Source organism: Orbilia oligospora (genome assembly GCF_000225545.1).
Source record: "Orbilia oligospora ATCC 24927 unplaced genomic scaffold scaffold00006, whole genome shotgun sequence".
Taxonomy (NCBI): Eukaryota; Fungi; Ascomycota; class Orbiliomycetes; order Orbiliales; family Orbiliaceae; genus Orbilia; species Orbilia oligospora.
This window is the reverse complement of record NW_011645563.1, coordinates 1,067,365-1,095,228: the sequence shown is the minus strand read 5'-3', so window position 1 is coordinate 1,095,228 and position 27,864 is coordinate 1,067,365. Positions and strand designations below refer to the sequence as shown.

The window sequence follows — 27,864 nt, the reverse complement described above, 5'->3', positions numbered from 1 at the left end:
CGGCTCAGACCCAGCCTTGCCCTGCCTAAGTGCTAAAGCCTCTGAAACCAGCAACGAGCTTGTTCTTTTTCTCCTTCTTCTCCTTCTTCTCTTGTTTCATTTTCTCCTTTTCCTCTTTCTCCCTTTCCTTCTTGCCGATATTTTGGACTCCACCTGAAAACACGCAGTTAGCATCAATGAACGGAAGGATGGGAAAAAAAAGAGAAAAATAAAGCATGAGATATATGTACGTACCACGTCCACGAACACGGACCTCCGACTGAGGTTTGATCTTCGATCGCTTGTCATTGCCCGAGCCGGTCGACGTAAAACTATTACTAAGCGAAATCGCGTCATCATGACTGGCAGAAGACGAAGGAGCAAGCGAAGGTCTTGCCTGGCTCGACGGAGGTGGTGGTGAATAAACACTCGGACTCATGTCGTCCTGTGATGACATCGCTGGAGAGTAAGGGCCGTGGGTTTGAAGTGTCTGGAGGTGTCGCTGTTGAACAGGAGACGGGCGACGGTCATGTTGTTGAGGAATAGGGAATTGAGCAAGATTTGGAGAAGGGTATGATTGATTGTGCGTAGGAACCTCGTAACGTGGTTGCGAAGGGCCGGCATAGGATGGACCGGCATGGGGCGAGGGGTAGTCTTGATAAGTGCGAGCAGACTTGTGGGTATTTACTTCCGTGATGTGTTTCTGGCCACCGAAATCGCGGTCAACGACTTGGTGCTCACGAGGAGGAGGATAGCTAGCTGCCGGGTCAGTCTCGATATGGAGGATGGGTGTCTGATCCTGATAATTAGACTGATGGTGGTGAGTACGGGTCGAAGGAAGCCTATCTAACTCCGTAGCAGCCTGTAACTCAATATACTTGATTTCCAGGTCTGTATAGCGGACGAGCAATTGGTTGTATGCCTTTTTCATAGCAGATAGATGAGATGCGTTCGCGTGCAGAGCTGAGTCTATCATTGCTTGCATCGGGGCTGACGGGTTTTGAAGCCGCTCATCCTGCGCGGTAGCCAATTTACTCTGCAGGTCCCCAATGATCTCCTCGTACGCCCTAAAAGTTTTATTAGCTTTATGTCAAATATCAAATTCAAGGTATGCAATTTACCTCTTCATCTTTTCACGTTCGGCTTCTCGAGCTTTAAGCCTCATTTTAACCTTCTCAACTTCGGCGTGACCTGCTTTTTCAACTTCTTTGTATAACTGAATCTTCTCTTCGGTAAACTTGAACTCCTTGAGCTTCTTGTTCAATTGTTCGTTCTGGACCCTTAAGTGATTGAGCTCGAGCAAACTCTGCTCTACAGCCTGCATTCTCTGGCGTGATTGTAGCTCCTTTGCTTCAGTATCAACAACAAGCTTTCTGAGCTGGGTAGCCTCAGCTCGGGAATTTATTAATTGAGACTTCACCGACTCTTCTTCCTCTTTCCAAATCTTCTTTTCCTCTCTAAGTTTCTGAATGCGACTGTTCAATTCAGCTTCCCACTTACGAGAGTCGAGTTTAGTTTTGATTCCCTCCTCTCTAAGTTTTTGATATGCCTTTTGCACTTCCTCAATCTTACGCTTCAAATTCTTATTTGTTAAGATAAGATTATTGGTCTCTGCCTCAATCGACGCATCTTTGATGTGCTTGCGCTGAAGCGCGCCGATGTGAGCAAGATGCTGCTGTTTAAGGTACCTCTCGAAGTTCAGATCATTCTTAAGTAAAATGTTTTCTCGCTGAAGGTACGCGATCTTACTCTGCGCATCTGTAGCAGCAGGCTTCAAGGCAGGGGATTGGATCTTGTCGCTGATACTTAGTGATTGTACGTAAGCATTTAGTCGTGGAGATGAAGGGTCGTGAGCTGCGAGAGCTCCAGCAAGAGAAGTGGCAGAGCCGTTAACTTTGCCACTGTTAAGGGTTCCATGCAATTGCATCATGTCCTGCAATCTATCTTCACTAAAGTTGGGGATTGGAGGAAGGGGGCCAGCTGGGGGTAAAGTGGGGCTGTCAAGGCTCTGCGGATCAACTGGTTTAACTCCAGGAGTACTACCTCGGGAAGAACGTCTGATTCCATTGGCTGTGACCCTTAATCGATGACTATCCATGCCGATGCCTTCATCCTCGGAAGTATCGCGCTGAGACCCATCACCGAGCAAGCTTTCAACAGGAATATCCTCAGTTGGGACAAGCGCTCCTGGAATATCTGAGTTGCTAGAGGGCTCCTCGTAGGTATATGCGTTGGGGATAGTAAGCCCGATACATTGCGCAACGACATCCGAAGGCTCGGATTTCATCCATCTAGCTTTGTCCGTAAGCTCCTTCTCCTCAGTAAGGGTGAAGAAGTTCCCGTGTAAAAGGTGTCTCTGGCGGTGCGGTTCGCTTCTCTGACGGATTAAATGATCGTCGAACTCTACGTCCTCGAATCCTTTGATGCGTTCCCGATCGAATGTCTTGTACGGTTCCTTAATGAACGACATGAAATTCATCGGGTACATCCCATATAAGAATGTGAAAAACTCACTGACATCAGGAGGTGTCGAAGTTGCTGTAGGGAAGGATGTTTCTAATTTCTGCCACTCGTTCTCGCCAAATGAAATGGTGGATCGGCTATCATCCATGAAATCATCGTCATCGTTCTTCTCGGGGAGAATACCATAATGGTCCCAGCACAGCAAACGGGCGTAGATGGCAAAAAGTCGGGGGAGGAATGGAGCAAGGGCGTTTGGAATGTGCGGCATGAACATGATGAGAGTCGACAAAGCCAACGAAATAGCGGTCGTAGACGTATCAATCTGAAGGCAGAGAAGGAGATGGTCGAGAGCTGGAGTTTCAAGAATCTGATAAAGATGCGGTCCTTGCATCTTGACGAAACTCGAAAGCAATCCCAGAATCTGAAGTCGTGTTTCTTTGTTGACGATATAGCCATCAGCAGCCTTCAAAAAAGCCTTTGCTCTTCGTTTCCCGAAGGAAAGTAGAATATCCTCGACATTAGAACCCATCAATCTATTCTGATCTCCGTTCGGTGAATTCTCATCTCGCTCGGAATGAAGATTGACCGTCTCGATGTACTTCTGGAAAAGTAGGCCGGTGAATATATCCGAGACCTCCTTAAGGTCACCGTGAATATCCTCATCCTCATCGTAGATCAGCATTTTGAGAACCAATTGTCTAGCATCTGTGACAGCAGTCTTAGTGCTCTCCAGGTTTTTCATTGTCGGCTCCAGCAAGCACTCCCACCAAACCATCATCCTATCGCGACCTCGTAAAGCAGGTTTCAGCTCTCCGAGGATTCCAACAAAGGTGAGCTGACGGTCCTTGTGGCCCTGGACCTTCGCCGAGTGAATGGAGAGCAACTCATCACTAAGACGTTGCTGGTCATTTTCATCGTCGTCAACATGTCGGTCAAGGAAGGCTTGTATCGTCGTACTGAGGTCATCGGGTAAAGGATACGGAGAAGGTGTAGTTGTGACGGCGGTTGTAATGGCGCGTAGGAGGTCTTTGAGCGAACTACATCATTGAAAAAAAGAACAAGAAGTTTGTTAGCAAGCCCAGAGTTCATCAAATCGCCAATGACACCCGGATCACCGGCATCATTGAAATTAGACACGGAGGGAGTACAAACCCGGAAGACATGATTGAAACTGTTCTTCGGGACCGCGGGGAAGCTCAAGAGCCCCCGGTCGTTTGATTGAAAGCTCGGTTGTTGGGTGATCGGAGCTGCTGATATCGTTAGCCGCAGAACCCCAGGCCCATCACCATGCACCACCAATTGCCATGGCCACCAAGGGCCGACCGGGATCAGATCGCACAAGCAAGTCAGCAAGCTAGACCTACATGATATGTTACAGCGATCCGGGACGAAGGCGAATTCGAACCCGCCGGTAACTATCGACGAATGGGTACTAGATCCTCCCCACAGGAACAGGACAGGACCCTTGAAGTTGCTAGTTGGGAGAGGGAGTATCTGGGGAGTATCTGGGCTGGATGGAGGATGAGGTTAGCTGGTTGATGTGGCAGAAAATGTTTCGAGCTTGCCTGGGTTTCGAGCTGCACCCTGGTTTCTATGAAGTAATAGAAACACTCGTCGCAGCACACACCCCAAAGCTAAGCTACGGGAACTTCGTGAGCGACGACAACGACGACAACAGGTGCAACACGAATTTCGCGTGCCGGTATAACAGTCTTACGTAGAGAACAAGGGGGATTGAAGTATATAACTCGGTTCTATACTGAGGAGCCAGGTCGAGTTCAATTGGTCTTTGGAGGGCTCAAGGTTGCTAGTTGCTTAGGGGTCGATTGCAATCTAAATTAATGCAGGCGTGAGCAACGTTGAAATTGGCGAGCTATTTGTTCGCCGATGATATAACGGTATGCAATAATTCAGAGAACTTAAGAAGGGAGAAGCGAAACTTACAATGCTGAGGTATAGCTATGATACGTATATCTAGCAATATGAAAATCAAATTGGTAGATCTGAGAGGGCTGGATTTGGAAATTAGAAGTTAAAAATTAGGAGAAGGTATACTATTTGATAGGGCCCGGGAGGTTGGGTTATTGATAGAAAAGAAAGTATATTGGTTTCGAGGTCTGCAGTTCAGATCTTAGACCAGTACAGCCGTAGTGAACGGAAAGAGAATCGGTACAGCTAAGCCAAGAGACGCCGCTTTCTTTAATAGGATGCCTTCCGACCTGCCCACGCCCTGTCGTATACATAACAGATAAGAGACGGACTTACAGCGTACCGATCGATCGGTCAAGTGAATGTAGATTGTAAGGGTTATAAAAACAAGCAAGGGATCACGAGGGTGTCTGTAGATTGTTTCTAGAAGGGCGAAGCTTGGTGTTTAGGCAGATACCATAAATGTCTCCCTTGCTCAGCGAAACCATCCTCCCACCACCCTTCGACTTGACAGCAATGTATTTACCCACACTACTTATCCTAATCTAAAAGGTCGTGTCCCTGAAAAGCGCAGGAACGGGAAACCTCAACCGTCCCTGACCCTGGCCTGGGCCGCTATAACTTTGTCAGCAACCAGGGTCATGTCAAACGGCAATTCGCGAGAATGCCATGACCATGGTCTTGAAGCACGTTGGCGGAACTAACCGACAGCCAGCTACATGTATTCAACCACATCGAGTCTGCCGTCGGGAGGACATAAATCTGCCCGTCTGTGTATTCAAACCCAAGTTCCTATTCAATAAAGCCAGTGCGGCTCGAAGCCAGCATTTAACATCTTCATGCATGGTCGGTCGGCTCGCAACTAGCTGCATTCCATAGGCAGATTACCGCTTATCAGGGTGCATTCGAACTTATTTCGACTGCATGATATCACTGACCCGCCCCTCGCATTGCCGAAAACCGCCATCTGCCTTCCAAAAATGTAATATCAAGCCCCTAGTTAGTTAGGTTTTTGGTATATCACCTATTTACTTTACTTATCTGGTATCTTGACTTGCAATATTGAGAATAGTTGAGTGTGGATAGGGGACTCGGTAAAGTCTGCCGATAATTCTTAATTTCAGGAAATCATGGCTGCATGGCATTAATATTTTGGGCAGTAAAATCGACTGACTGGCTAGCTAACTGACTGACTATTATATTAATCGAGTCCTAGATTAATATGATAAAACGCCGACCTATAGTTTCATTTTGAATTCAATTGCCGATATCATACCACGGGTGGGAACGAGACTAACCCGTGGGTACTGTATATATCAACCGATAACTTTTCTGATATATTGATGTTTCATTTTGAAAAAAAATTCATTCTTTTAATGATCGATATATCATGAACTTAAAATCGAGGTTTTTGATGTTATTTTTCAAGATAAAAGTGAGAAAAAGGTGAGAGGTCGTGACTTCGAAGGGAGAAACCGTTGGGGATGCATGCATGTTGGATGCCGAATTCGAATGCATGTTTCGCACCCCATATAACAAGCATTCGCGCCTGCCGCTCCAACTTCTCGATCAAGTCACATTCTACCCCTCGCGCGCAGCCAATCCAACGCTAGACGCTTGTGAAAGTCCAGTTCAGTCATTATATATTGCCCATAGGTTTCGGCTATTCCCGATCCTTCTTACTCGAAAGAGTCTTTTTTTTTGTGACGAGTATAGGTAGATACTTGGCTACCCACCTTATAAGCTTAAGCTACATAGACCTCTTTACGTCTTAGTATTGACGAAGGGGCTCAAAGTCTCATCGACAAAATGGATAAACCAAAATTCAGTAAACGAACATCCATCAATATATCTAGGTACTCATAATTACAATGTTGGGAATATCCTCTGATTTTCGTAGGTTGTTTGTACAGTCGCAAGGTAACTCTATCGGTTTATACATACGACAGAATCAACAAAACGGTACTTGTATACAGAGCCAAAGAAATATCTCAATACGCAGGACAAAGGCCGACCAGCTAAATGCTACTCTAAGAATCGCACGAACCTTAACAACTTGAATCAAGAAAAGAAGGGTAAAGAAAGACGGGAAAAAAAAAAGAACACGCTTCTATGCAATACCTTGTCTTCGTTCACGAAGGTCATATCTACCGATCTCTTCCAAGTCTCTCCTTCGAGTCTGCTTCGAACTCTAACTCATACGCAGGTTTAAAACATGCCACCAAGCTCTTTCTCCTCTCTTTTGTCGCCTCATCTTGCAGTGGTGACGTACCTTCCCCAGCTACCACACAATCCCCGTTCGCCAACCCTTCGCTATGATCTAAAGACGGACGTCTCTGTAGTGCGGGATTTGGGTGAGTATCTGTCGTCCCTCCAAGACTCGTATACCCCAAATCATAAAGTGAACAATATGGAATATCCAACTCTCTCAAAAACTATAGCCGAAATCTATATTAGCATCCCTTTCCCCAAATAAATAGATAAAAATAATTATAGATATTAACTCACCCCCCAAACGTCGGCATAACACCAATCAATCACCGGATGACACCTCATAAACCCCGGCCACCCCCCATCCGTCAGGTCAAAATGCTTGAGACTCCCACCATGTGGATCCGTCCTCCTGGTCCCCACAAATATCGCTTTAACGTTTGGATTTTGCGAAAGGAACACTCGGAAAGCATGCTTCATCCCACCCTTTTCGTCATATCGGAGGAGATCCAAATGGTACGTTTTAACACATCGGGCCACAAATTCATCAACCTCAGCGAATGGGTGTGAAGAGTGGATGTAGACTGTATGAATCTTTTGAGATATGGAAGGGCCGTTGGCGGCGCCATTAGGTATGTTGTTTCCGTTTGGTTGGGCTGGAGGGGTATTTTCGTTTTCTTGGCCTAAAAGAGGATCCGTCCCTTCTGTTGGTAGAGACAGAGATGGAATTGTCGATGCTGTAACCAGTGATTCCAGGGTATTCGGGTATACTTCTGCTGCTGTGAAGTTTGTAGCTGGCTTTTGTGCATTTGAGGTGAAATATTCATCCAGCACTGCGAGGAAGAGGATGAGCAGAACTAGACAGTCTTTGCCACCATTGAAAGAGATAGCAATATGGTCAAGCCTATATACAATCACAATCTCTAAGTTAGCATGCAAATACACCAAATTCCGGATAAAATGCAGACAACATACCCATAAACTTCTAGAGCTTTCGCTATAGCCAATAATGATATTCTAGTATGCTCTTGCACAGATCGTATACGGTCCGTAGTAGGTGGTTTGGAGAGGAAAGCCGTAAGCTTAGAGTTTATGCGCCGGCATACAGCAGGGAGGTCCTCATTGGCAGCAGTGCCATTCGAAAGCGTAGTTGTCATTATGGAGATGTTATTAACAAAGCCAGTACCGATCTATGGCAAATAACTGGCTATGTTCCAGGCAGAGCTCAGAGACCCAAGGTGGATATAGTCGCAAAAAAGGACAGAATTCGATCAAGTTTGAATGGCCATAAAATACAGTAGAGCAAAGCTAAAGAAAGAAAGAAAGATTAAAACGAAGGATTGACGATTGAAAGGATGCGAGGTTCAGGCTATTGCATTGCCGGCCGGAGAATAAAGGGTCGTAACGCTCGTGCATCGAAGCGGCGCCATTCGGCAGGCCATTCCCAAACCATCGGCCGCGGGACCCATCGGCTATCCACCGCAGCCTTGGCACCTGTCCAGTCAACACATTATTTCCAACATGAGCAGCGTCATTCCGGATATACAGTCTTGTAACCTTGTATATGATCAGACCACATGGCCCTTAGCCTGGGTATTACTGAAGTAAAGAGGGCACGGAACCATAAAGAAAGACTATGGTTTATTGGGAAGGGATGAGATTGGGTACAGATAATACCCTGTTAGTTAGTATGTAAACGTAACAAAACTCCGGCATTTGTCGTCGGCTATTCCCAATTATTATAATAGGTAAGTATGTACAGATAGTAAATATAAAATACAATTATTTACAGGAGCTAACGGGCTCCCTTACGAAGTAGTAGCATTGGCAGGTTTTAGTAATTGGGATCCTTTGAATTGTCTCTTGACCTTCTCGTTATCCCTTATCCTCGGCGCCGCCGTAATCCTATGATGCATCTGAACGTTGCTTCCTCTGTGGACCGTAGCCAGATCCATAGACTTGCCTCTTCTCGCGTCTTCCCTGAACGGCTTCCTCAAAACGACGTTCTTAATCGTATCCAATCTTTTCATAGCTTCGTCAATCTTTTTCTCGGTTGCGTGTTTTAGCTCTGAAACAATCATATGGCCAGTTAAGACGTGATGGAAACGTTGTCTATTGTCATCCTGGTCAGCTTTCGAGGTCTAACATAAGAAATCAAACAACAAAGGGGGGCAGGGGGATACTTACGAGCACCAAGAGTATAACATGATAACAGTATGCAGCTCCTCAAGTCTCTTGATCATCATGGCTGGATCTTGCGCCTCAATATCCAGAGCCTCAATGTCCACCACATCCCTTGAAATAGTTAACAATGTGCTCCTTTTCCCCTGTGCTATTAGTTTTGCAAACTCTCTGAATGCTTTGATACAACTTTCGACGTTTGTCTTGACCGGTGCCGACGATAAAACGATTTTCTCCATATCAGAAAGTTTCGATAAGGCCACCTCTCCCTCACTTTTCTCTGATTCAGTGGGTTCTAAGAGCCTTGCAACCTCAATCATCGGTTTAATATTGGTGAACTTGAACAGACTGTCCACAGACGCCTGCGATGCGATCTTCGAGAGCATTTCGTGGAATGGCGTCCCGGCCTTGAATAATGCACAGTAGTTTTCAAAAACAGTGTTGCTAGGGAGGACAATGGCTTGCTCAATCTCTGGTGGTTCGGTTTCCATGTTATTTCGTAATATATCCAAGTCCCTTTTCACAAACGTGGTCGCATAACCGATCTTAGAATCTAAAGGAGGCCCCTTTGATTCCGATGTAGCCGGTGTTGGCGGTGCTACCCCAACATCGATAGTTGGATCCCAAGACTCTTTATTTTCTACTTTTGCCGCAGGTGCGGGGGCTCGATCTGGGTTCTTCTTTGCATCATCCGCAGCTGATCGGTAACGGCCTGCGCGGCCTGCGATCTGTCGTGTTAATGGGATCGAAATCTCGACATTTTCTTGGCCATTGAATTTGAACATAGTGCTGAATATAACCCGTTTGATACTCCTATATCCGCTGTTTGTTAGCATTAAATCTGATAGTAAACTTTGGTTTTGAGATGAAATTTACAAATTCAGCCCTAGCCCTATAGCGTCTGAGGCCACGAGGACATCATAGTTATTTTTCGGGTCATTGAAGTATTTCGCTTGCGTTGCTCTTGTCTCTGCCGGTAGGGCGCCATAAACTATCGCACACTTCAACCCCGTGACCTGTTCGACGAATCTTTTAAGGGTATGTATGTCTTTTCTAGAAAATCCGACGATACAGTCTCCTTTCTCAATCTTTGAGAAATCCCCGTTCAAGCTCTCGTTCATGACCTGCAGTTTCCCTAGGCGTTGGTACCGATGGATAACTAAATCATCACCGCACAATCTTGCAAGCTTCTCGACAATACCGACTGCTCGCTCCTCACCGCATAAGTGCAGCTCCTTGGCCATAAGACCCAATACAGCTTGTGTCCAAGCCCACCCACGCTCTGGATCCGACAACATCTGTATTTCGTCGATAACTGCTACGTCAAGTTGCGTCTCTAGTTGTGCCATCTCAACCGTCGCCGCCCAAAGTGTTACATCTTCTGTAGCTCTCTTTTCTTCTCCCGTCCTCAAATTGCATTTAATCCCTTTGGCGTTCAGTCGTGAATAAACTTCATGAGCCAGCAGTCGTAATGGCCCACAATATATCCCTTTCTTCGCTTCCTCTAGTTTTTTAAGCGCGTTATAAGTCTTCCCGCTGTTCGTTGGTCCAACATGTAAATGCCATGTCCGTTTCATCGTCCTGGTTTTAGGATACCATTCTGCTGGATGCGAAAAGTTTGCCAGATTTCTTTGGGCAGAGACACAGTTGCTAGTATCATATTTCTGCATGATGAATGTATCCATCAGTGCAACATCCAATGCCGAAATACCACCCTGAGAATACATCTTCTTGAATTCCTCCACATCCTTAACAGCTTGGAGAACCTTTGCAGGGGTACCGTGTGGAGGAGGACTGGCTAAGCCGACAGCTAGACGAATACTCTCTACGTATTCCCGGAATAGAGTTTTGAATTTTTCTGGGTCCGCCTTCCGCATCTCTGTTGCTTCTTCACCCCATGTTATTCGCACGTTTGGGTCTTCAGGATTCCGTTTGAAGACTATGCCCAATCGTTCTTTCAGAAGACCAATGGACCACGGTCGTTCTTCCTCCACAGGACGAGCTGTCGGACGCCAAGAATTCGGTTTGAGGAAGTAAGGGAGTGGGCCGACGCCTGAATCATTGTCTGAATGACGGTATTTTATGGGTGGGCCTTTGCCACTGCCCTTGGTGGCTACACGTAGACGGCTGGGAGTGCTGGAGAAGTGCCGGCGTGTAGGTTGGGAAATACGACAGAGGAGGCATACTGACGGCTGCGAACGAGTCGCAAGGCCGTTTGCCGCCCGCCGCATGATGCCTGATAAGGCTGTATAGCTCAGTAGCTCGTAGTAGATGTTTTAACTACAGTTATAGTTTAGCGATCCATTCTTGATGTTGAAATCTTATTATTCTTGGTTAATGGTTATTTGTATATGATTTATCGAGATGGTGTCGGGTCTAAAAGATTTTATATGCTGGGAGGTGGGATGTTCTTGTACCTTAAAGTAATAGTAGAACACAAATCATCGCCTTTGTCGCAAAATTTCAATTTTTTTTTTTTTGTTTTACGCCCCAGGGCCCGGAGCAGTCTCGTAACCAAACTTTCGTAGCCCGGAGCACATCCCGAGGTTCAACGTGTTCGGCCGAGTGTCCAAGCCCCAATATCAAGCCACAGAACAGCACAACACATGTGGCAATGCACACTGCAGACAAATGCGAGAAGCTCCGGCCAAAAAAGTTAACTTCCTAAATACATTACTAAATTTCACGATTCGAGTGTCTAGAGTTCCTTTGAGCCTGTGAGTTTTGAAATGTGCTGGTTTCATGTACTTTGTATTTTTCGTTCGGCCGCGAGACCGGATATACATACTTTTGTTGGATTCATATGGCTCAACACATTTATCTAGGAGAGCTATACATATCCTAATATTCGCCGGCATGCCGATTGACATGATACCACATGCTACATTGTGCGTGTAGATACATAAAAGAGTACAACGGTACTTCAGAAGTAGGAATCCTAAAATTCCTTCCAAGATGTCAAAAATATGAGTTTTATGGCTAAAACCAAAGCACTGACAAGATCTATTATATATACTGTTGATACGTCCATTAGATTTGATCAATTGAATGCTATGCACGATTGGGTGCGCTACTTTTGAAATATTGACATCTCTGGGGCAGCTCTACATCTGACTCTGAGACTACATGCGCAAAAAACTTAAGTAAATTATAATTATACTAACGTAATGCATCAATTTATATCCTGCGAAATCATAACAGTATTAAGCCCAGTAGCTATAGTTAAAGAATGTGCGAAACAATAACGAATGCGTCTCCTGATATACCCGACGGTATCTTTTGAAAAGTCTTTAGTTTTTAAAAATACTTTCACATCATTTGATGTCTAATTCTGCACCCGGCGATTCAGGTACTTCTCGCTTAGCCTTACTCGCCCCAGATCCACCACCGTCGCTTCCACTTCCACTTCCACCTCCACCGGATCCATCGTATACAGTGGATCCAAACCCATCGTGCAAATTAGGAAGGGGAGGGCCAGTATACACCCAATGCATGCCGTTATGATTGTAGTATTCATGGCTCCCGTAATCTCCTCCCGGCCCATAGAGAATCTGAGGTGGTTCTGTAGACGGGGCAACATTTACTCCGTAATCGAGTGGACCCGGGTTGTGGGGTGGTGCTACTGCGCCAGCCACATAATCTAATGGGCCTGGAGGCAAGGGCATCGCCCAATAAGGGAGATAAAAATCTTCTTGAGGTGGAATAGCGTTGGGATCAGGAGGGGGGGGCAAATGGGTGTTCTCTGGAGCACCGGGTGTTTGGATAGGATCAATGGGCTCAGGCGCAGGCATCATCCTGTAGTCGATATTTATAAACGAAGGATCCATGTTGCTATAAGTCATCCTATGTCCCACGAATTGGGCAATCCTTGGGTCTACCTGCCACGTCCAACCCAGATTTGCCCGATCGGCCCGAACGGTACCGGGAATTCTATCAAGAGCATCCTGAACCTCTTGATACCCAACATTTTCTGGTAACTGGGGCTGTCCTAGTGTGGCTGTACAAAAACATGCTAAACGAAATCATAATTAATTCCAAGAATGTAAGCTTAAACTCGTTACGAATCCGATACCCTCTGTAGTTTCAAGACAAATTCAATCTGCTTTGAAATATTTACTTACCGTATAGCAAGCCACATCTAGCTGCTTTGGCCCTGGTTGGACACCAATACTGATATGGTCCCGCACTAGTGATGCTTCCTTCTTCAGTACAACGACAAGCGGTGCACAAAACCTGACGTTCAGCAACCTTGGTCGTCTCAGCTGCTTTTATCTCGGGAGTCTGAGGAACTTCAAATCTTGGCCTGTATTCCCTCATAATAGATTCCCACTCATTCAGTGAAAGGGACCAAGCGTCGAGGTTAGGGACGACACCTCTAACTACGTAATCCATAATGAGGTTATATCCCACATCAGGGAGCGCGCAATTGATTCTCCAACCTCCCTCATAAAAGTAGCTAGGCTGAAGGACTCTTTTCTCATATGGTGATGTTTCTATTGCGGTAGGAGGAGCCTCAGCTACGGTAGTGGAAGGTTTAAATTCGGATAATGTTGCGGGGGGGATCACTGTAGTATCGCTGATTGTACTAGTATGATGCCCTGAGGTCGAAGGGCTCGAAAATAGTGATAGTTCTATGGTTTTCGTAGTTGAAATTCCCCCATCAGTTGAACCTGTGGGTCTTAATGCGATTGGTGACGAAAGCACACACCCGGGCCAGTTCAGAAGGCTAACCCGTAGGAGAAGGATGATTAACTGATTGACTCCTAGGGAGCAGAAGGACGACATCCGTCCCATGGTTTTCAAGGCCCCGGCTTATAGAGAACCTAGAGAGTCTAGCCGTGGGTTTCCAATGAGTGTCTAGACCAGTCTTACTGAGATATATCGATATAATGCTAAAAAGAGGATCCGAATCAGAACTTTAGAAGATCTAGGTGAACAAGATATATATGTATTAACGAAAGATACATAGAAGCTTCGACGTTACATACGCATATGTAGGTATATAGATGATTTTAAAATTTCAGGGCAACTGGAGAGGATCGATTTATACCAAGTGATACAAAGATGTTCGGTCCAAAAGGCAATTTAAAATCTCGAAGACATAAGTATATATCGGGAAAAGAAAGTGAGGAAAGTGCGATGTTAACTTGTAAATACGCCTCGACTATATCACCACAAATAAGTCTAAATTGCGTTATATAATGCTAGCATGTAATATTATATGTTAAAAAAAAAGGCTATACTAGTTTCGTTCCCGGACGTCACAAAGGGCATTAAACTATGCTAAATTGGCTTCGGAAACGGTTTTTTACAGGTACTAGGTGCCTCAAGTTTATACATGTATACAACTAGATCCCTTGTTTCAAGACCTGAGGCATAGCTATAAGTATATATACTTAGTATACGTATACAGGATCAACTCTAATTACGACGGCTCGTATATCACGATATTTCAACAATTTTGTGTATACTACGCTGCAGCAGCCGAATCATTGATCAAGATCGTTTATCGGCACAGGGTGCAACTAGCTGCGGCACCGCAAAGGGTGTTATATACATAAGTCTAGTATCTACGTAGCCATTGCAATATTTACTCTGCCATTTGTAACTATGTTATGTTTGTTTCCTTTCAGAGTTGCATTTCTAAAAGTTGTTAGCGCCAACTTATTAAGACACACCCCGCAGAAGGCTAGTCTTCAGGATGACATCCGGGCGCTGTTGGGATACGCATGTAAGGTACATGAACAGCCCCAAATCTCGAATCATACAATATTTTCTCTATTAACGCTGTTGCATGCTAAAGCGCTCAAACGTAACGATTTTAGGGATTGGGGGGCAATTAGCCGTCGTTCCTAGAGCACCGTTCAGACCACAAGTGTAATCACGTGGGGGCAATACTTTACTGTGACTAGGTCCGAGACAGTCGACAGAATCGAATTCGATTGAATTAATAAAGTCGGTTATTTTATTGATTTATTGCAACTTATCTTCCAAGCTGTGAAAAGGATTTGCCTTCTCGATCTCGGTTCCAGGTGGTGGGAGACGAGCAATTAAAAGCTAGGACTAAGTAGGCTGATTCCATATTTTCGGCGGAAGTAGCAATATTGGGTGACTCGGACCCTATGCATACTTGCTAACCCGGTACGCGGCTCCTTCGCCAGCTTACCAATTGCCAGCCATTCTGGATGTAACTGGTGGTTAGCTGTTAGTTGTTCTGTGCTGCGCAGCAGTAAATAATTCTGGTTTACGAGATAATATATACATACCTATCTAAGTAGGGATACTCCGCCGAATTTTACATAACACTAACGTATAACGGTTTCGCCTTAGTAGCCTGAACCGTACCGTGTGTCGATATGATTTTTGTATGTCCTACGATCGTATCGCATTGCCACAACCATATATGCATAAACTCTAGATGCGCACGGCAATAAGGCAAGATAGTTGCGACGTAGTGTCGATATATGAGACAGTACACGGAAAAGGAAATCCGAAGCAACATGATTATATATCATCTACATTCTAAATCCCCGAATATATGTGCATGTATATCCGCATACATAGAGTGTTAGGCCCATTTTATTTTCGCTAATTCGGTTTCGAGATGTCATTATGCATCACGATATCAGTTCTCATAATTCAATAAAGTTTTTGAATCCGTACCGTCCATTTGCATTCGTGGTATTGTTAAGCTAGCTATAAGTTGGAAGGAAGGGCGGATTGAGACCGAGCGAGTCTGTGCCCCTTAACACAAATTCTCTCCACCAACATATCGTCACAGAGTGATTGCCTACGTGTTACAGATGAATTGGCAATTGGGTGGCATGAATGCTCATATACCGTTGCGGCGCCGCGGCGCCGCGGCCCATGATCTATCGATATCCCTTACCACCTTGTAAATTTCGTGGCAGTCAATATCAATTCAGCATTTAGGGCTATATGGTCATAATGTGTAGGAATAAGATGTATAAATTTTTGAAGATAAGATACATATGGCGTTAAGGTTAATCAAATGACTAGCTTCCCTGGCATGTGAGATAGATCTAATGCTTCTTGCGTAGCTAATATTCGGATTTGTCTCGTCGCCAGACTCGCAGATCCTCAACTGTGCTATCCGGATACACTTAGTCTATACTCCACAGATCTAACGTACATCACATATATACTCATATGCATATACGTGGGTTCCGTTGTATATCGAATTAAAGCGATCAGACTAGGAGTTATTAAGGGCAAAGCTCTCGTTGGGTGGCATCGTATAGATTTGCCATATATTTGACATGTAGGAATCGAGGAATCACGAACCTCATCGAACATTCCATTGAATGACTTCTGTGTGGTGGTAAATATTATTTTAGATATGGTGTACACAGCTAGGTTAAATGATTGAAATTAAATGAATATAGAAGTAAATACAGCCTGCGTGATAACGTCGTAATCTCTGATTTTTAGATCCGATAACTAAGGTCAAACCGGAACTACAGGCGTGATGGTGATATCATCAAACCCTAAATAAACATCACCGCAACTCTCTCCACTGGGACATCGACAAGTCGCCGTAATGAACATCCCCAATTCGGTGTACTGTGTTTTGAATCTCATCGATGATTTTGTCCAATTCAGGCTGGTTGTTGGATACAATGTTGAACCTATGATATATCCACTATTCACAGTATCTAAACCTCCTATATTTGGCAAACCACGGTTTCCGAGATCAACAGTGACAGAACAGATGGATTTGGTGTATGAGAGCTGTCGGTACCAAATGCTGAATTCGTATTCGACATTGGGGAGAATCGCGAGGGCTTTCTTGTTTCCGAAACGAAATATTACCTCGCTCCTACTAGCGTAGAATCCTAAGCGACTACAAATTCAACACGTTAGAATCGAATCGATACAATTACAAGTATATGGAAGCCGAAAAGTTAGAGTGCTTACTAGAACCAATCCCCAGAATGGGCATATTGGGGATCTTCGTGCTCGCCACAAGTCGAGAAATCAACATCGATTCTATTAATGATATCGACTTTAGAGCCGCATCCCCAGAGCCGATCAGGTTTCTCGAAATCTAAAACATGAGAATATGTCGCTTGCGTTAGAGTGCTCGTGGTAGTATATGTTTCAGTCACAGTGACAGGGTCAGGCCTCTCCGTAACCGTCACAGGATTGGGGGTGATGGTAATTGTGTTCGCGCAAACTGAAGTGGAACTCGTGGTGACGGAAGTCGTAGTCCTCGACGTGGTCAATGTTGCCACGATACAATTACATGCACTGCTAATTGTTGCTATTGGAGTTGCAGCAATACTCGAAGGGACTGTGACGGTAGGGTTGGGAAGTAGAAGGGCTTGACAGAATGATGATTCTCTTTGAAGGCGCTCAAGAGTTCTGTATAGATTATTCTGCGAACATGTCCGTTTTTGAAGGTAGACGGGTTCGTAGGCAGCGGCTACAGAGATACTGAAAGAAAGTCCAAGGAAAAGAGAGATATCGAGCTTCATTTTGACTGAAAGTTAAGGAACCTTGACTTCAAAACAAAATATATCTGCTCCCTAGTCTAAAAAGAAGAGAAATGCTGGGTCCAGATGTCTGAGATTGGAACACCGCATAGATATATAGTACTTAGTTACCTACTTGAAAATTGCAATAACATGGAGAATTCTCCGCTTACAATACTACTTCGGGCTGAACACCAACGTTATGTTCTCGCATGTAAAATGATAGGGGCAGCAGCTATATCGGTCGTGATATCTTATTCTGGGCACCCTGGGCACCCTGGGCCAGAGCGGAGTAAACGCCCAGTCGCAATTGTCGCTTTCAACGGTTCGATGTCTCACATCTTTGATAGGGCTGTCTTTGACACCTGTGGAATTGCATTAATTGCAAACTTTAATTGAAAGGGAGACATACAATTGTACAAGTGGATCCGTCAGCATGGGCAACCTGGACATAGCCTGCTAAGGCAGAGAGAAGAGTGCTTGAATACGAGTTATATAAGGTCCGCCAAGATTAAAAGAAGTCTTGTGAGTTGTTTTGGGAGTGAAGGCTGAAGGTCCATGTCAGCCGGAAGCCTATATGCATGCACGAACTGGAGTTGGTATTGCCGGTCATTAATGCCTATTAGTCGGCGAAATACTGCAAGTTAGTGTGGTTTCTTTAGATCAAGCTGGACTCCTATAATATGTTCTGATATATACTACTTAATTGGCTACAGCAGATGTAATGATTTGGACCGTCTGAAGTGGATCACAATATCATGAGACATGTGCATGTAACAGAGTCGCCGTGTTGGGTATTTTGAGGTTAGAATCATACATGGCAGGCCGAGTCACATGATAATTTTGGGCTCCAGAAGGGGCCAATATAAAAAAATCCTGACTTTTCATATATTTCCAAATTCCAAAAGAACGAATCATCCAAACCGTATGAAATTAAAAGATTCTGAATCGCAAAGCTCGGGCCAGTCAACGCAACTTGAATTTACGAAATTTGGCGGGTTCTTTCAAAAGTTGGGTTTTGGCGGGGATTTTGGAGGACCGGCAAACCTTCCCGGCATGTTCATCTCGTGGCCTTGCTGCGTTGTGTCTGCCAAAATACCACAAAATGTGCCGGAAAGTTCCCGTACTTCCATTATGGAACATAGGTCGTCAAACATGCATCTGATAATAAATTTCAATTTCAATTTCAATGGTTTAGATCTAAGATACCCAGATTCTATCGCCAAGAGGCATGAGTAGCTGACCTATCGTAGAATTATGGCATTACCTAGTATGTATAAATGCACATACATGGCCTTGAAGTATCTATATTTGTCGGAGTTCAACGCTTACACCTGTGGTTTCTGGTCGTGAACCTGCCCAAACCAGTTATTTCCCCACTCGGCTTCGTACATTGCAGTGATATTATCATACACTAGACTACTATCATACCAAACAAGTATGAACCGGGGAATATCTGCATATCCCCCACTGCTATATTGGGGCTACTTGATCCAGGCCTCACCTCATACAGACCTGTGAACGCCACGCCGCCTGCAACTCTTGCGTTGCCGTGTTGTTCTTAGTAGTACAAGCCAGTCAAACAGACATTTGCTCACGTGATCCGCTACTACGCGGTCCGTTTCCTGAACTGATGGATGGAACCTCCCTTCTCGGCTGTGGGTGAGATATTTCCCGTAATCTGCCAGCTCTCCTCCAGCCCCTCAACCAACATATACTCAAAAGTCATCTCAAGCCTCAAGACGAAGCCCTCATTAAATTTCCGTCGACTGCGAACCTACCAGGGCAGTTATCTGTTTGGAAGATTAAGCACCACCAAAACAGCGGGGGAGGAAAGCTAGACGAATAGGTCTAAGGCTTTTAGTGGACAAGATGTCTTCTGACCTCATTAAGCTTCAGAAAAAAGGTGCTGAACTTGTTACAACCCCTTAAAGCTGGAATTGAGAGCTAACAACCTGGATTTCAGTGATTCTGGATACGGTGAAGCACACCTTCCCAGAGGGACAAGTTAGTAGAACCCTCTTCTTCCTCCCTCGACCTCTGAACTCGACTAAATTGCGAAATACAGTGGAGATACGTTATTGCCGACACTGAGGCCCTAACTCTCATCGATAGCGTCGTAACGAGAGATGAGATCATTAGTCAAAATGTTGCTGGCAAGTTGGATTTTCCACAGGGTATCATCCAGATTCAACAGTAAAACTGACAGCCGACTTAGGTGTGGAGGAACTTGAAAGCCGACGAAGCGCCCATCCCGACATGGAAGCTGTCTATTTCTTAACACCGAAACCCCATATCCTCGAGTGCCTCCTCTCGGAGTTCAAACGACAGAGACCAAGGCACATGGGAGGACATTTGGTGTGGACGTCAAGTTAGTGCACATACTAGCATCATGACCGACGGATTGACCTGTCAACTAACCCGTGGATAGGTCCTTCTGACTCCATGAGAAGCCGTCTCGCTCGACAAGCACAGAATAGCCGGAACTGGGTTCTCAGCGAGAGAATCTTGCCAATCAACTTCCACCCAACGGAAAGTCACGTTTTCACATTCAAGGATCCTAAGTCGTTCCACCCTTTGTACAATCCAAAATGTGACGCCTTGGCGCAAAGGGAGTTCTCTGAAACGGCAAAAAAGGTCTGTAGCCCTCAATAGTTATTCTCCGTAGATTTTCTCTAACCAAAAAGTCAGATTCTCGGGATTTGTGTCGCCCTTGATGAGTTCCCAGTTGTCCGATACTTTATGAGTCCTCACTTTAGCCATCGAGCTAGCAAATTACCCCAAATGATTGCGATGGAAGTCCAGAAGGAATTGATCCGCTACCAACAGTATATGGAGGCTTCCAACCAGCAATGGCCCCCTCAGGACGACAAAATGCGGCCCCGGGGTGTGCTATTCATCGTGGACAGGAGTATGGACCCGGTAGCTCCCCTACTGCATGAATTCACATACCAAGCCATGGCCCACGACTTGCTTCCAATCCAAGAAGAAGATGGAAAAGTTACATATACCCCACAATCTTCAGATCCACGACCTATGGTTCTCAACGACGACGATACAGTATGGACTAAGGTTAGGCATAAACACATGACGGAGACTATTCAAACTGTTATGGCGGATTTGGACAAGTTTATCAAGGACCACCCGGAGTTTCAGAGCGCGTAAGTTAATCATTGCTCTAATTACTACGGTTATTACTAATAAGCTCTCCGTAGTGAAAACGCGAACACCGTCTTTGCCCTAAAGACCATGTTAGCGGCGTTGCCCCAGTTCTCTGCTACAAAAGATGCGTACGAACTGCATTTAACAATGGCACAGGAGTGTATGAACATCTTTAAAGAGAGGGGCCTGCCAGATATCGCGGACCTGGAACAGGTACTACTAAGAATAACCCTGAACTACTATTTCCAATCACTAACTATATTACTAGACTCTGGCAACCGGGCTCGATTCCGGGAACGAAAAACCTAGAGACGTTACAGACCAACTAGTTCAGCTACTGGACAGCCCAATTACACAGTATGAAACATACCTTCTTCAACAAAGCTTAGTTACCTTCTAACTTTGGTCGGCTTAGGAACGGAAATGACCGCCTACGGTTGATTATGTTATACCTTATTTGGAGAGACGGGCTTCTAGGCCCTGATGTCGAAAAACTGTTCCGTCACGGAAAAGTCAGTGGACCCGTAAAGGCGGCCCTTTACAACCTTGACTTAATCGGTGTTCGTGTCCTGCGACGACTCAAGGAAACCAACAGACCGGGTTACAAACACCCACCAGTCAGGCCCCAACCAATTCCAGAAGGAATGGAGCTTTCACGTTTCGTTCCTGCGGTCAAAACAATGCTTGAAGATCAGCTGAGAGGAACACTAGATATGGAATCTTATCCTTTTACGGATCCCGATGCTGCGGCTGAAGCAGCCCAGCTAGCCGGGCCACAGACTTCCCTTCGGACATCTAAGCCTACATGGACGAAACAGAGATCTGGCAGTGTAGAAGTGAAGCAACGAATGATTGTTTTTGTTGCCGGAGGCGCTACATATTCGGAAGCCAGGTCCTGCTACGAAATCTCTCAACAGTACCAGAGAGATGTATATCTCGGAAGCTCGCACATGGTCTCTCCTGATTCGTGGTTAGAGCAACTAGCATTCGGAAGAGAGGATAGGATGACATTGATGCTAGACGCAGACCAGCCACCACGCAAACCACCACCGCATTTATTCGAGCCTGATCCGGATCCGAAGCGCCCGCCACCAAAGCCGCAGAGTACTGGCGGCAGTAGTGGAAATGTTCCACAGGCGCAGGGCCGCCCTGGGGCCCATCCACCCCCCCAGCAGCCTGGCCGACATAGATAGATCAATAGAAATGTTTTTATACAATAGGAACACCGATGTTACCTGTTTTATGTAATTCTTGTTGGCTTTGAACGGTTTGTCATGCTGGGCTTTGCGAGATACTCTGTCTATAATTGCAGCATTTTTTGCGACTTGTGTACCGTAGAATTTTTTTAAACTATGAATAAGAAATACATAGTATGTACCTTATAGAGATAGGTTCCGCTCCTACCGTAGCATTGGTCTGGACCGTAGCATTTAGCTCACAAGATAACTTCCGCTTGAGCTAGTCTTGTATACGGCGAGAATCGAAGGCTTCAGCTTGGTGTTTCTTAACCCCGTACCAGAGTCGGTAATAACAATAGTCGGTGCTACCGGGCATACCCCGAGCTGCCCCTCCCCCGGAGCATCGCTGCCCCGCGCTCCGGTTCCCAAGCTTCCCTTGTCAATATTTTGCGCCGAACAGAAAGTCTCACGAGCTCACCCACCGACATCCCACTAAAAACATCGCACATCAATATTCACCACCAAAATAGCATCAGTAAGAACAGCAATGGAGACCGTTTTACAACTCCAAACCGTCCTCTGCGACGAATCAGCAAACCTCGCCCTCCGATTTCGTGCCCTGTTCTCTTTAAAACATCTTGGTGTTAACGGTGACCTCAAAGCAATCGATGCCATTGCCGCCGCCTTTTCATCGGAATCTGCACTTTTGAAACATGAGTTAGCATACTGTCTTGGTCAAACTAAGAATGATTATGCTATAAAACCTCTGAGAGAGAGGCTTGATGATCTGAACGAGGCTGCTATTTGCCGTCATGAGTCTGCTGAGGCTCTCGCCGCAATCGGAGGGGCCGATAGTTTGCCGTTGTTGCGAAAGTATTTGGATGACCCGGAAGAGGCTGTAAGGCAAACCTGTGAACTTTCGATTGCAAAGATCGAATATGATCTTTCCGAACAGGCAAAGAATGAGGATTTACAAAAAAGGTATTTTTAATGATAAAAAAAGTCACCACCTAAAACTGTTGTAGATCGGCTTGTTAACCCTAGAAAATTGCAGTGCCTTCGCTTCCATTGATCCTGCTCCACCACTCCCATCTAAGATGAAATCAATTTCGGAACTTCAGGATACCATGAACGACCAATCCCTCACTCTCTTCTACCGCTACAGAGCCATGTTCCGTCTCCGTGACATCGGCACACCAGAAGCTATCGACGCCCTCGCCAGCGGTTTCGCTGATCCCTCAGCTCTATTCCGTCATGAAATCGCCTTCATCTTCGGACAAATGTCTGACCCACACTCCAAAGATGCCCTTCTCAAAGTTCTCGCGGATACAAAGGAAGACGGAATGGTCCGTCACGAAGCCGCCGAGGCACTCGGAAGCATCGGTCTGCCAGAGATCGACGAGGAGCTACTGAAATATATTAATGATCCAGAAAAACTAGTCCGAGACAGCGCGATTGTTGCATTAGATATGAGCGAATTTGAAAAGAGCGGGGAGTTGGAGTATGCTTTGATTCCTGGCGATGTTAGAGCTTGAACAAGCAAAGGGATTCATTGTTGGGATTTTTTTGAAGCGATTTAGAAATGAGACCCGAGTATACCCCCCAAGGTTGCCTTTTACGAATACACGGATTTGGGAGATACCATTAAAAGTTTTTATTTGATTGTTTTTTTTATTTTTATTCATGAACTAGTTACGAAGTAGATGTCATTTGTAGATATTTAACAGGCATTTGAATTGATATCTGACTTTTATTCCTAGACCAAATACCGGCTTATTTTCACAAGCGAGTTTACTCATGTCTATATCGGTTTATAGATACGAGGTGGCCCCGTTCCCACTATAGCTAGATTTCACAAATATTTCGGATTACCAAGTGTCAACAATTGACAAAGCAAGCCTGATCCCATGAACCAGCTTCTGATTTCCATGAAGTTTTAAAATTTACCAAGCCGGCAATTTTGATTCAGAACAATCTATTACATACAGTACTAGTCCTAGCTCAGAGTCAAGATACTTAGGACTCTAGATACTGAAAGTTCCTTAAACTCCATCCGAAATTGCGAAATATAATATGTTACAGTGAACGCCCCCCGCCTCATGACAACCCCCTAATTGTTCGTATTATACCTAAAAGATCCTCAGCGTTAGAGAAATTATATCCAAATAGTTTATTAGTATTCTAGCTTACCTGTAACCACAATTTGGGCAATTATAAAATACTAGACGAATATAAAATATTATAATTAGAATCACCAACGTGGATCATAAGAAGGATTGTAGCTTTGTATGCATACCAGTAGCCTATTCATTTATAAACTTTGTTAATATCGAGGGAATACTCTTATAAAAACTAAATAGATTCTCGAATGAAAAAAAAACTTACACCTTCATCAGCACTTCTCAATTGTACAGTCGTAAACTTCATAACTGGATTTTCGCATTTAGGACATGGCGTGTCAATCTATCAGCCACGGTGGTCAGTAAATTGTTGCACTTTCTGTGTTGTCGCCCAAACCAAGAAAAAAGTTTCTTTCGGTCGGGATAGAAAAATAGCCTCCCAAAATGCATGAAATTCGAAGGAAGATAATATGATCGATGATTGAAATCTACGAACCTCAGCTTGGCCGCCAACATCCTCTGGCGCTAGATTTTGACCAGTAGAATGCTTTTGTTTGAGAGCCGATGGGAAGGCATCCGGATTCGAATGTGTTACTACCGTTCTAGAGCTTGTGTCTTCAATTTTTTTGTTTGCTTTGTTAATATAATTCACCTAGTCGATCAAATTCGATGGAACAAGGTCGTCTCGAGGAGGATATGGGATTTAAAAACCTTTATTGATACACCCGCAAACATTGCATTTGATCTTATCCTGACCAACAGACCGGTCGAGAAGGTTACCGCAATCCGTGCAGAAGACTAGAGAACCGATTGCTGCCATTTTTGTGGTATGAAGGGATGAATGTTGAAGGGAAGAAAAGAAGAGAAGGTTTGGTTAAGAAGAATTCATGCATGCGATGCGAAAATTTGAAGAATCTGAGACATGCAGATACACCTTGAATCCATGAATCACTCTCGCCGTCGCCACGCGTATACGACTGCAGTTGTTAATACGTACGCGCCACTGGTTACTGGTATTATATTGTAAGATAAAGAATTAATACATAAGTTATTGTGGGTTCTAGAAATATGCGTTATATACTTAAAAATTGGCTAAAATTGGTAAAAACGCCAGTCTTCGAGCTCATCTACCAGCCGATGCCAGTAGTAACCAATAAATTCAATAAGATAGATACTCCAGGCTAGCTAGCCTGGCGTGCCGGATCAATAGCCTCAAACTTTGACCCACAGATCTTCCAACCCAAAGCTCTACTAACAGCTTCTCTCGAAGATTCTATATAAACCCTTTAGGTTCGCCACCTCAGTAATACCCTTCAGAAGCTTTTTCGATGGTAGCAACCTTTTCCTAAATTCTGGAAATAGCACCCGCTCCAACGCTATACCTATTTCTTTTCTGCGAGTTTCATACACCTCAATCTGCTCTCTAATTTCGGCCGGAACACTATCGGATGTGCCAGTCATCTCTGAATCCTCGCCCTCTGTCGCTTGTGTGGCCCCAGTGAATTGTACTGGACGTGGGACGGATTCTGGTACGTAAAATATTGCGAGTTCTCGAATGATACAGTCGAAACATTCAAGCTCATCCTCCCAATTGACCTTTATTACGTTAGTACAGACTCCGATAGGGGATTTCGACCTTGTAAAAAAGAAAACTTACTCTCGGTCCTAATCTCAGTAGGAAGGTTGGCAGCTTCGCAAGATTCGGTGTGTAACCTTTTAATAGTAAAGGTATGCTCTCGATCTCGCCTTCGTCGTTAATAATCAAAGAGAAATATTCGGACATCATTTCTCTTTTTTCGAACACTGTCTCGGTGACTTGCTGTAATAAAAATGATTTAGTTCCTAAGGCTTCAGTAATCCCGTGGGTGGGAAGAGCTTACTGCCGCAACCCCCTCCCAATCTGATTGAATTTCACCGGTCTCCTCGATTTCCGCATTTTTTTCTAATTCTACTGCAATATCCATCAAATCTCTTATAGACAACGGCTCTTGGAGTCGCATTTGGCCAAAATTTCCAAAGTCGGTTAAAGCGAGCTGGTAAAAGAATTCAAAACTGTGCTTCTTGTTAGTTTCATCGCGCATACACCCCAGACGGAATCTTTGACATACCACACCGCCCCGTAGTCTACCAAATACAACTTTATCCCGTTCTGAACGGCCGCTAGTCTTCTCCACTCGTCTACAACCCCAACCCAAGTATGATTTCCGAATAATTCAATAAGCCCTTCGTGGGCCTGATCCCTGACCTCGGTTTTGAGAGTTCTTATACTCGCAAGCTTAATCACCCGCCTATTTGTATCAATAACCTCGTAATTTGGCTGTGAATCATCTTCATATTCCCCGTTCGGCGCATCATTATGTTTGAGACTGCGGAATATATCGCCCGACGCAGACGAAGGGGTGGCAGGCGGTAACATCGAAGTAATTTTTCTGACCCTTGCATCTGTTCGCACCATTTCGTTTTCATAGGGGCGTTTCGGGGTTTGTGATGGCTTTGCCGGAGTATTTGCAGCTGTTCCTCTAGAACTAGAAGCTTGAGTAGTGGGCGGAAGCGCTGATGAAGAAGGAATTCCTGCACCAGGTAATACTGTCTGCGTCATAAACGAGCGAGATGTGTCCACCGCTGCTAGCTTTTCTTGAACGGCGTCTGATATCCTCTCGATGATTTCATCTTCGTGCAAAAAGTTCACTTCTCGTTTCGTTGGATGAACGTTTACGTCTATTCGGTGAGGTTCGATTTCTATTGTTGCATATATGTATGGATGGCCACCCTTGGGCAAGAAGGCCGAATACACAGATTCTAACGATTTCCGGATAGCAGTGGATTCGACACAACGATCTGTGCTGTATTGTTAGAATGTATTTAAGTAATGCGCCGCATAGTTCCTTATACTCACGGTTGATGAACAATAGCATTGTGGTCTTCTTGATGCTATAATTTGCATTCGTAATTAAGCCTTTTGCCTTGAATCCGAGTTTCTGGTCTTCAATTTTGAACGGGATAAGTTCGTTTGCGACTGCATTGCCGTAGATCTGTCGAACACGGTCTATTGTTTTCGCAGTGCTTTGTATTGCTACCCCCATTGAAGACTCCCCATGCTGGAAACTAGTTAGTAAGGAGATCGAATGTTCTGTCAGTATTCTCCTACCTTTTTACAACTAAATGCTATCCCATCGCAGTGAATCGCATATTTCCCAACCATATCCAGGACCTTGGAATATTCTTCGTTCGTATTCCGAAAAGCCCGTCGCCTACTAGGCACATTATAAAACAAATCTTCGACCGTTATCTGAGTTCCCTGCCTCCCTGCAACAGCCTTCGGTTCAGCCGAACCACCTGGCTTCGGTGGTATCAGCTTTCCATCGGAATAGAGGGCTCTCCAGGCGCAATCTGAGTCTTTCGTTCTTGTTGTGACACTAAGATGCGCAATATGACTGATACTTGCGAGCGCTTCACCGCGAAAGCCGTAGGTACCAATACTAGCGAGGTCTTCAAAAGTTTTCAACTTAGAAGTCGTAAACCTTTCGCATAAGATCCCCATATCATCTTTCTACAGAATTTATGTCCCATGTCAACTTCGAAAAAAGAGCGAACAGTAGCATGTGTACACCATACGTTGATACCAGACCCGTTGTCCGTAATCTGTAACATTTTCAACCCTCCATCTTTGACCACAACTTCGATAGAAGTCGACCCTGCATCCACAGCGTTCTCGAGTAATTCTTTTAGGGCATGCACAGGTGCAACAATAATTTCGCCTGCAGCGATCTTATTTACAACTGTTTGCGAGAGTGCCTGTTTTTCGCGATTCTCCTTAGCTAGTGATCTTCGTCTGAAACTTCGCGAGACTCGGGACTAACCGACCTTAATCCTTCTAGGAGCGTTCCCAAGTAGCTCGTCGGTAGCTTTACGCTTCGTTCCTCGCGGATCGTCGTTTGAAGCCATAACCTCTGGTTGCTCAGGAGTATCGGCGGATATATCCATATCGTCCGCCATTTTTCTCGAAACCTTGGAGCTGGGATGACTCGAATTTATGGGGCGACACGACCTGCAACCGTGATAGGTTGTCGAAGCTGTAGCTCAGAAGGGTGGACGTGACTTAAGCTAAGAGAACCCGCGGTCAGATGAACATGGTTGTGTTTGCTA

General features: G+C 44.9%; 9 protein-coding genes across 9 annotated transcripts; 2 read left to right on the top strand and 7 right to left on the bottom strand.

The window, feature by feature from the left end:
- Positions 1-25: 25 nt before the first annotated feature.
- Positions 26-3,605, bottom strand: AOL_s00006g336 (uncharacterized protein; the record flags this gene model as incomplete). Its single annotated transcript, XM_011119645.1, has 4 exons — positions 26-153; positions 235-1,046; positions 1,101-3,479; positions 3,595-3,605. The coding sequence occupies 4 exons, from the start codon at positions 3,603-3,605 to the stop codon at positions 26-28; spliced, it is 3,330 nt and encodes a 1,109-aa protein (XP_011117947.1).
- A 2,913-nt stretch (positions 3,606-6,518) lies between these two features.
- On the bottom strand, positions 6,519-7,739 carry AOL_s00006g335 (uncharacterized protein; the record flags this gene model as incomplete). Its single annotated transcript, XM_011119644.1, has 3 exons — positions 6,519-6,806; positions 6,880-7,486; positions 7,558-7,739. The coding sequence occupies 3 exons, from the start codon at positions 7,737-7,739 to the stop codon at positions 6,519-6,521; spliced, it is 1,077 nt and encodes a 358-aa protein (XP_011117946.1).
- A 651-nt stretch (positions 7,740-8,390) lies between these two features.
- AOL_s00006g334 (uncharacterized protein) lies at positions 8,391-10,994 on the bottom strand (the record flags this gene model as incomplete). Its single annotated transcript, XM_011119643.1, has 3 exons — positions 8,391-8,694; positions 8,770-9,576; positions 9,640-10,994. 3 exons carry the CDS (start codon positions 10,992-10,994, stop codon positions 8,391-8,393), a joined length of 2,466 nt encoding a protein of 821 aa, XP_011117945.1.
- Positions 10,995-12,077: 1,083 nt separating this feature from the next.
- AOL_s00006g333 (uncharacterized protein) lies at positions 12,078-13,557 on the bottom strand (the record flags this gene model as incomplete). The annotated part of the gene is made up of 2 exons (XM_011119642.1): positions 12,078-12,760; positions 12,885-13,557. The coding sequence occupies 2 exons, from the start codon at positions 13,555-13,557 to the stop codon at positions 12,078-12,080; spliced, it is 1,356 nt and encodes a 451-aa protein (XP_011117944.1).
- Positions 13,558-16,230: 2,673 nt separating this feature from the next.
- AOL_s00006g332 (uncharacterized protein) lies at positions 16,231-17,261 on the bottom strand (the record flags this gene model as incomplete). The annotated part of the gene is made up of 2 exons (XM_011119641.1): positions 16,231-16,627; positions 16,702-17,261. The coding sequence occupies 2 exons, from the start codon at positions 17,259-17,261 to the stop codon at positions 16,231-16,233; spliced, it is 957 nt and encodes a 318-aa protein (XP_011117943.1).
- A 1,869-nt stretch (positions 17,262-19,130) lies between these two features.
- Positions 19,131-21,613, top strand: AOL_s00006g331 (uncharacterized protein; the record flags this gene model as incomplete). The annotated part of the gene is made up of 9 exons (XM_011119640.1): positions 19,131-19,164; positions 19,225-19,265; positions 19,327-19,435; positions 19,477-19,629; positions 19,690-19,895; positions 19,950-20,419; positions 20,474-20,633; positions 20,689-20,777; positions 20,836-21,613. 9 exons carry the CDS (start codon positions 19,131-19,133, stop codon positions 21,611-21,613), a joined length of 2,040 nt encoding a protein of 679 aa, XP_011117942.1.
- Positions 21,614-22,145: 532 nt separating this feature from the next.
- Positions 22,146-23,133, top strand: AOL_s00006g330 (uncharacterized protein; the record flags this gene model as incomplete). The annotated part of the gene is made up of 2 exons (XM_011119639.1): positions 22,146-22,579; positions 22,653-23,133. The coding sequence occupies 2 exons, from the start codon at positions 22,146-22,148 to the stop codon at positions 23,131-23,133; spliced, it is 915 nt and encodes a 304-aa protein (XP_011117941.1).
- Positions 23,134-23,708: 575 nt separating this feature from the next.
- On the bottom strand, positions 23,709-24,538 carry AOL_s00006g329 (uncharacterized protein; the record flags this gene model as incomplete). Its single annotated transcript, XM_011119638.1, has 6 exons — positions 23,709-23,727; positions 23,789-23,819; positions 23,895-23,901; positions 23,984-24,061; positions 24,215-24,333; positions 24,430-24,538. 6 exons carry the CDS (start codon positions 24,536-24,538, stop codon positions 23,709-23,711), a joined length of 363 nt encoding a protein of 120 aa, XP_011117940.1.
- A 431-nt stretch (positions 24,539-24,969) lies between these two features.
- Positions 24,970-27,714, bottom strand: AOL_s00006g328 (uncharacterized protein; the record flags this gene model as incomplete). The annotated part of the gene is made up of 8 exons (XM_011119637.1): positions 24,970-25,314; positions 25,376-25,537; positions 25,599-25,770; positions 25,827-26,556; positions 26,615-26,816; positions 26,867-27,268; positions 27,334-27,513; positions 27,583-27,714. 8 exons carry the CDS (start codon positions 27,712-27,714, stop codon positions 24,970-24,972), a joined length of 2,325 nt encoding a protein of 774 aa, XP_011117939.1.
- Between the last annotated feature and the right edge of the window lie 150 nt (positions 27,715-27,864).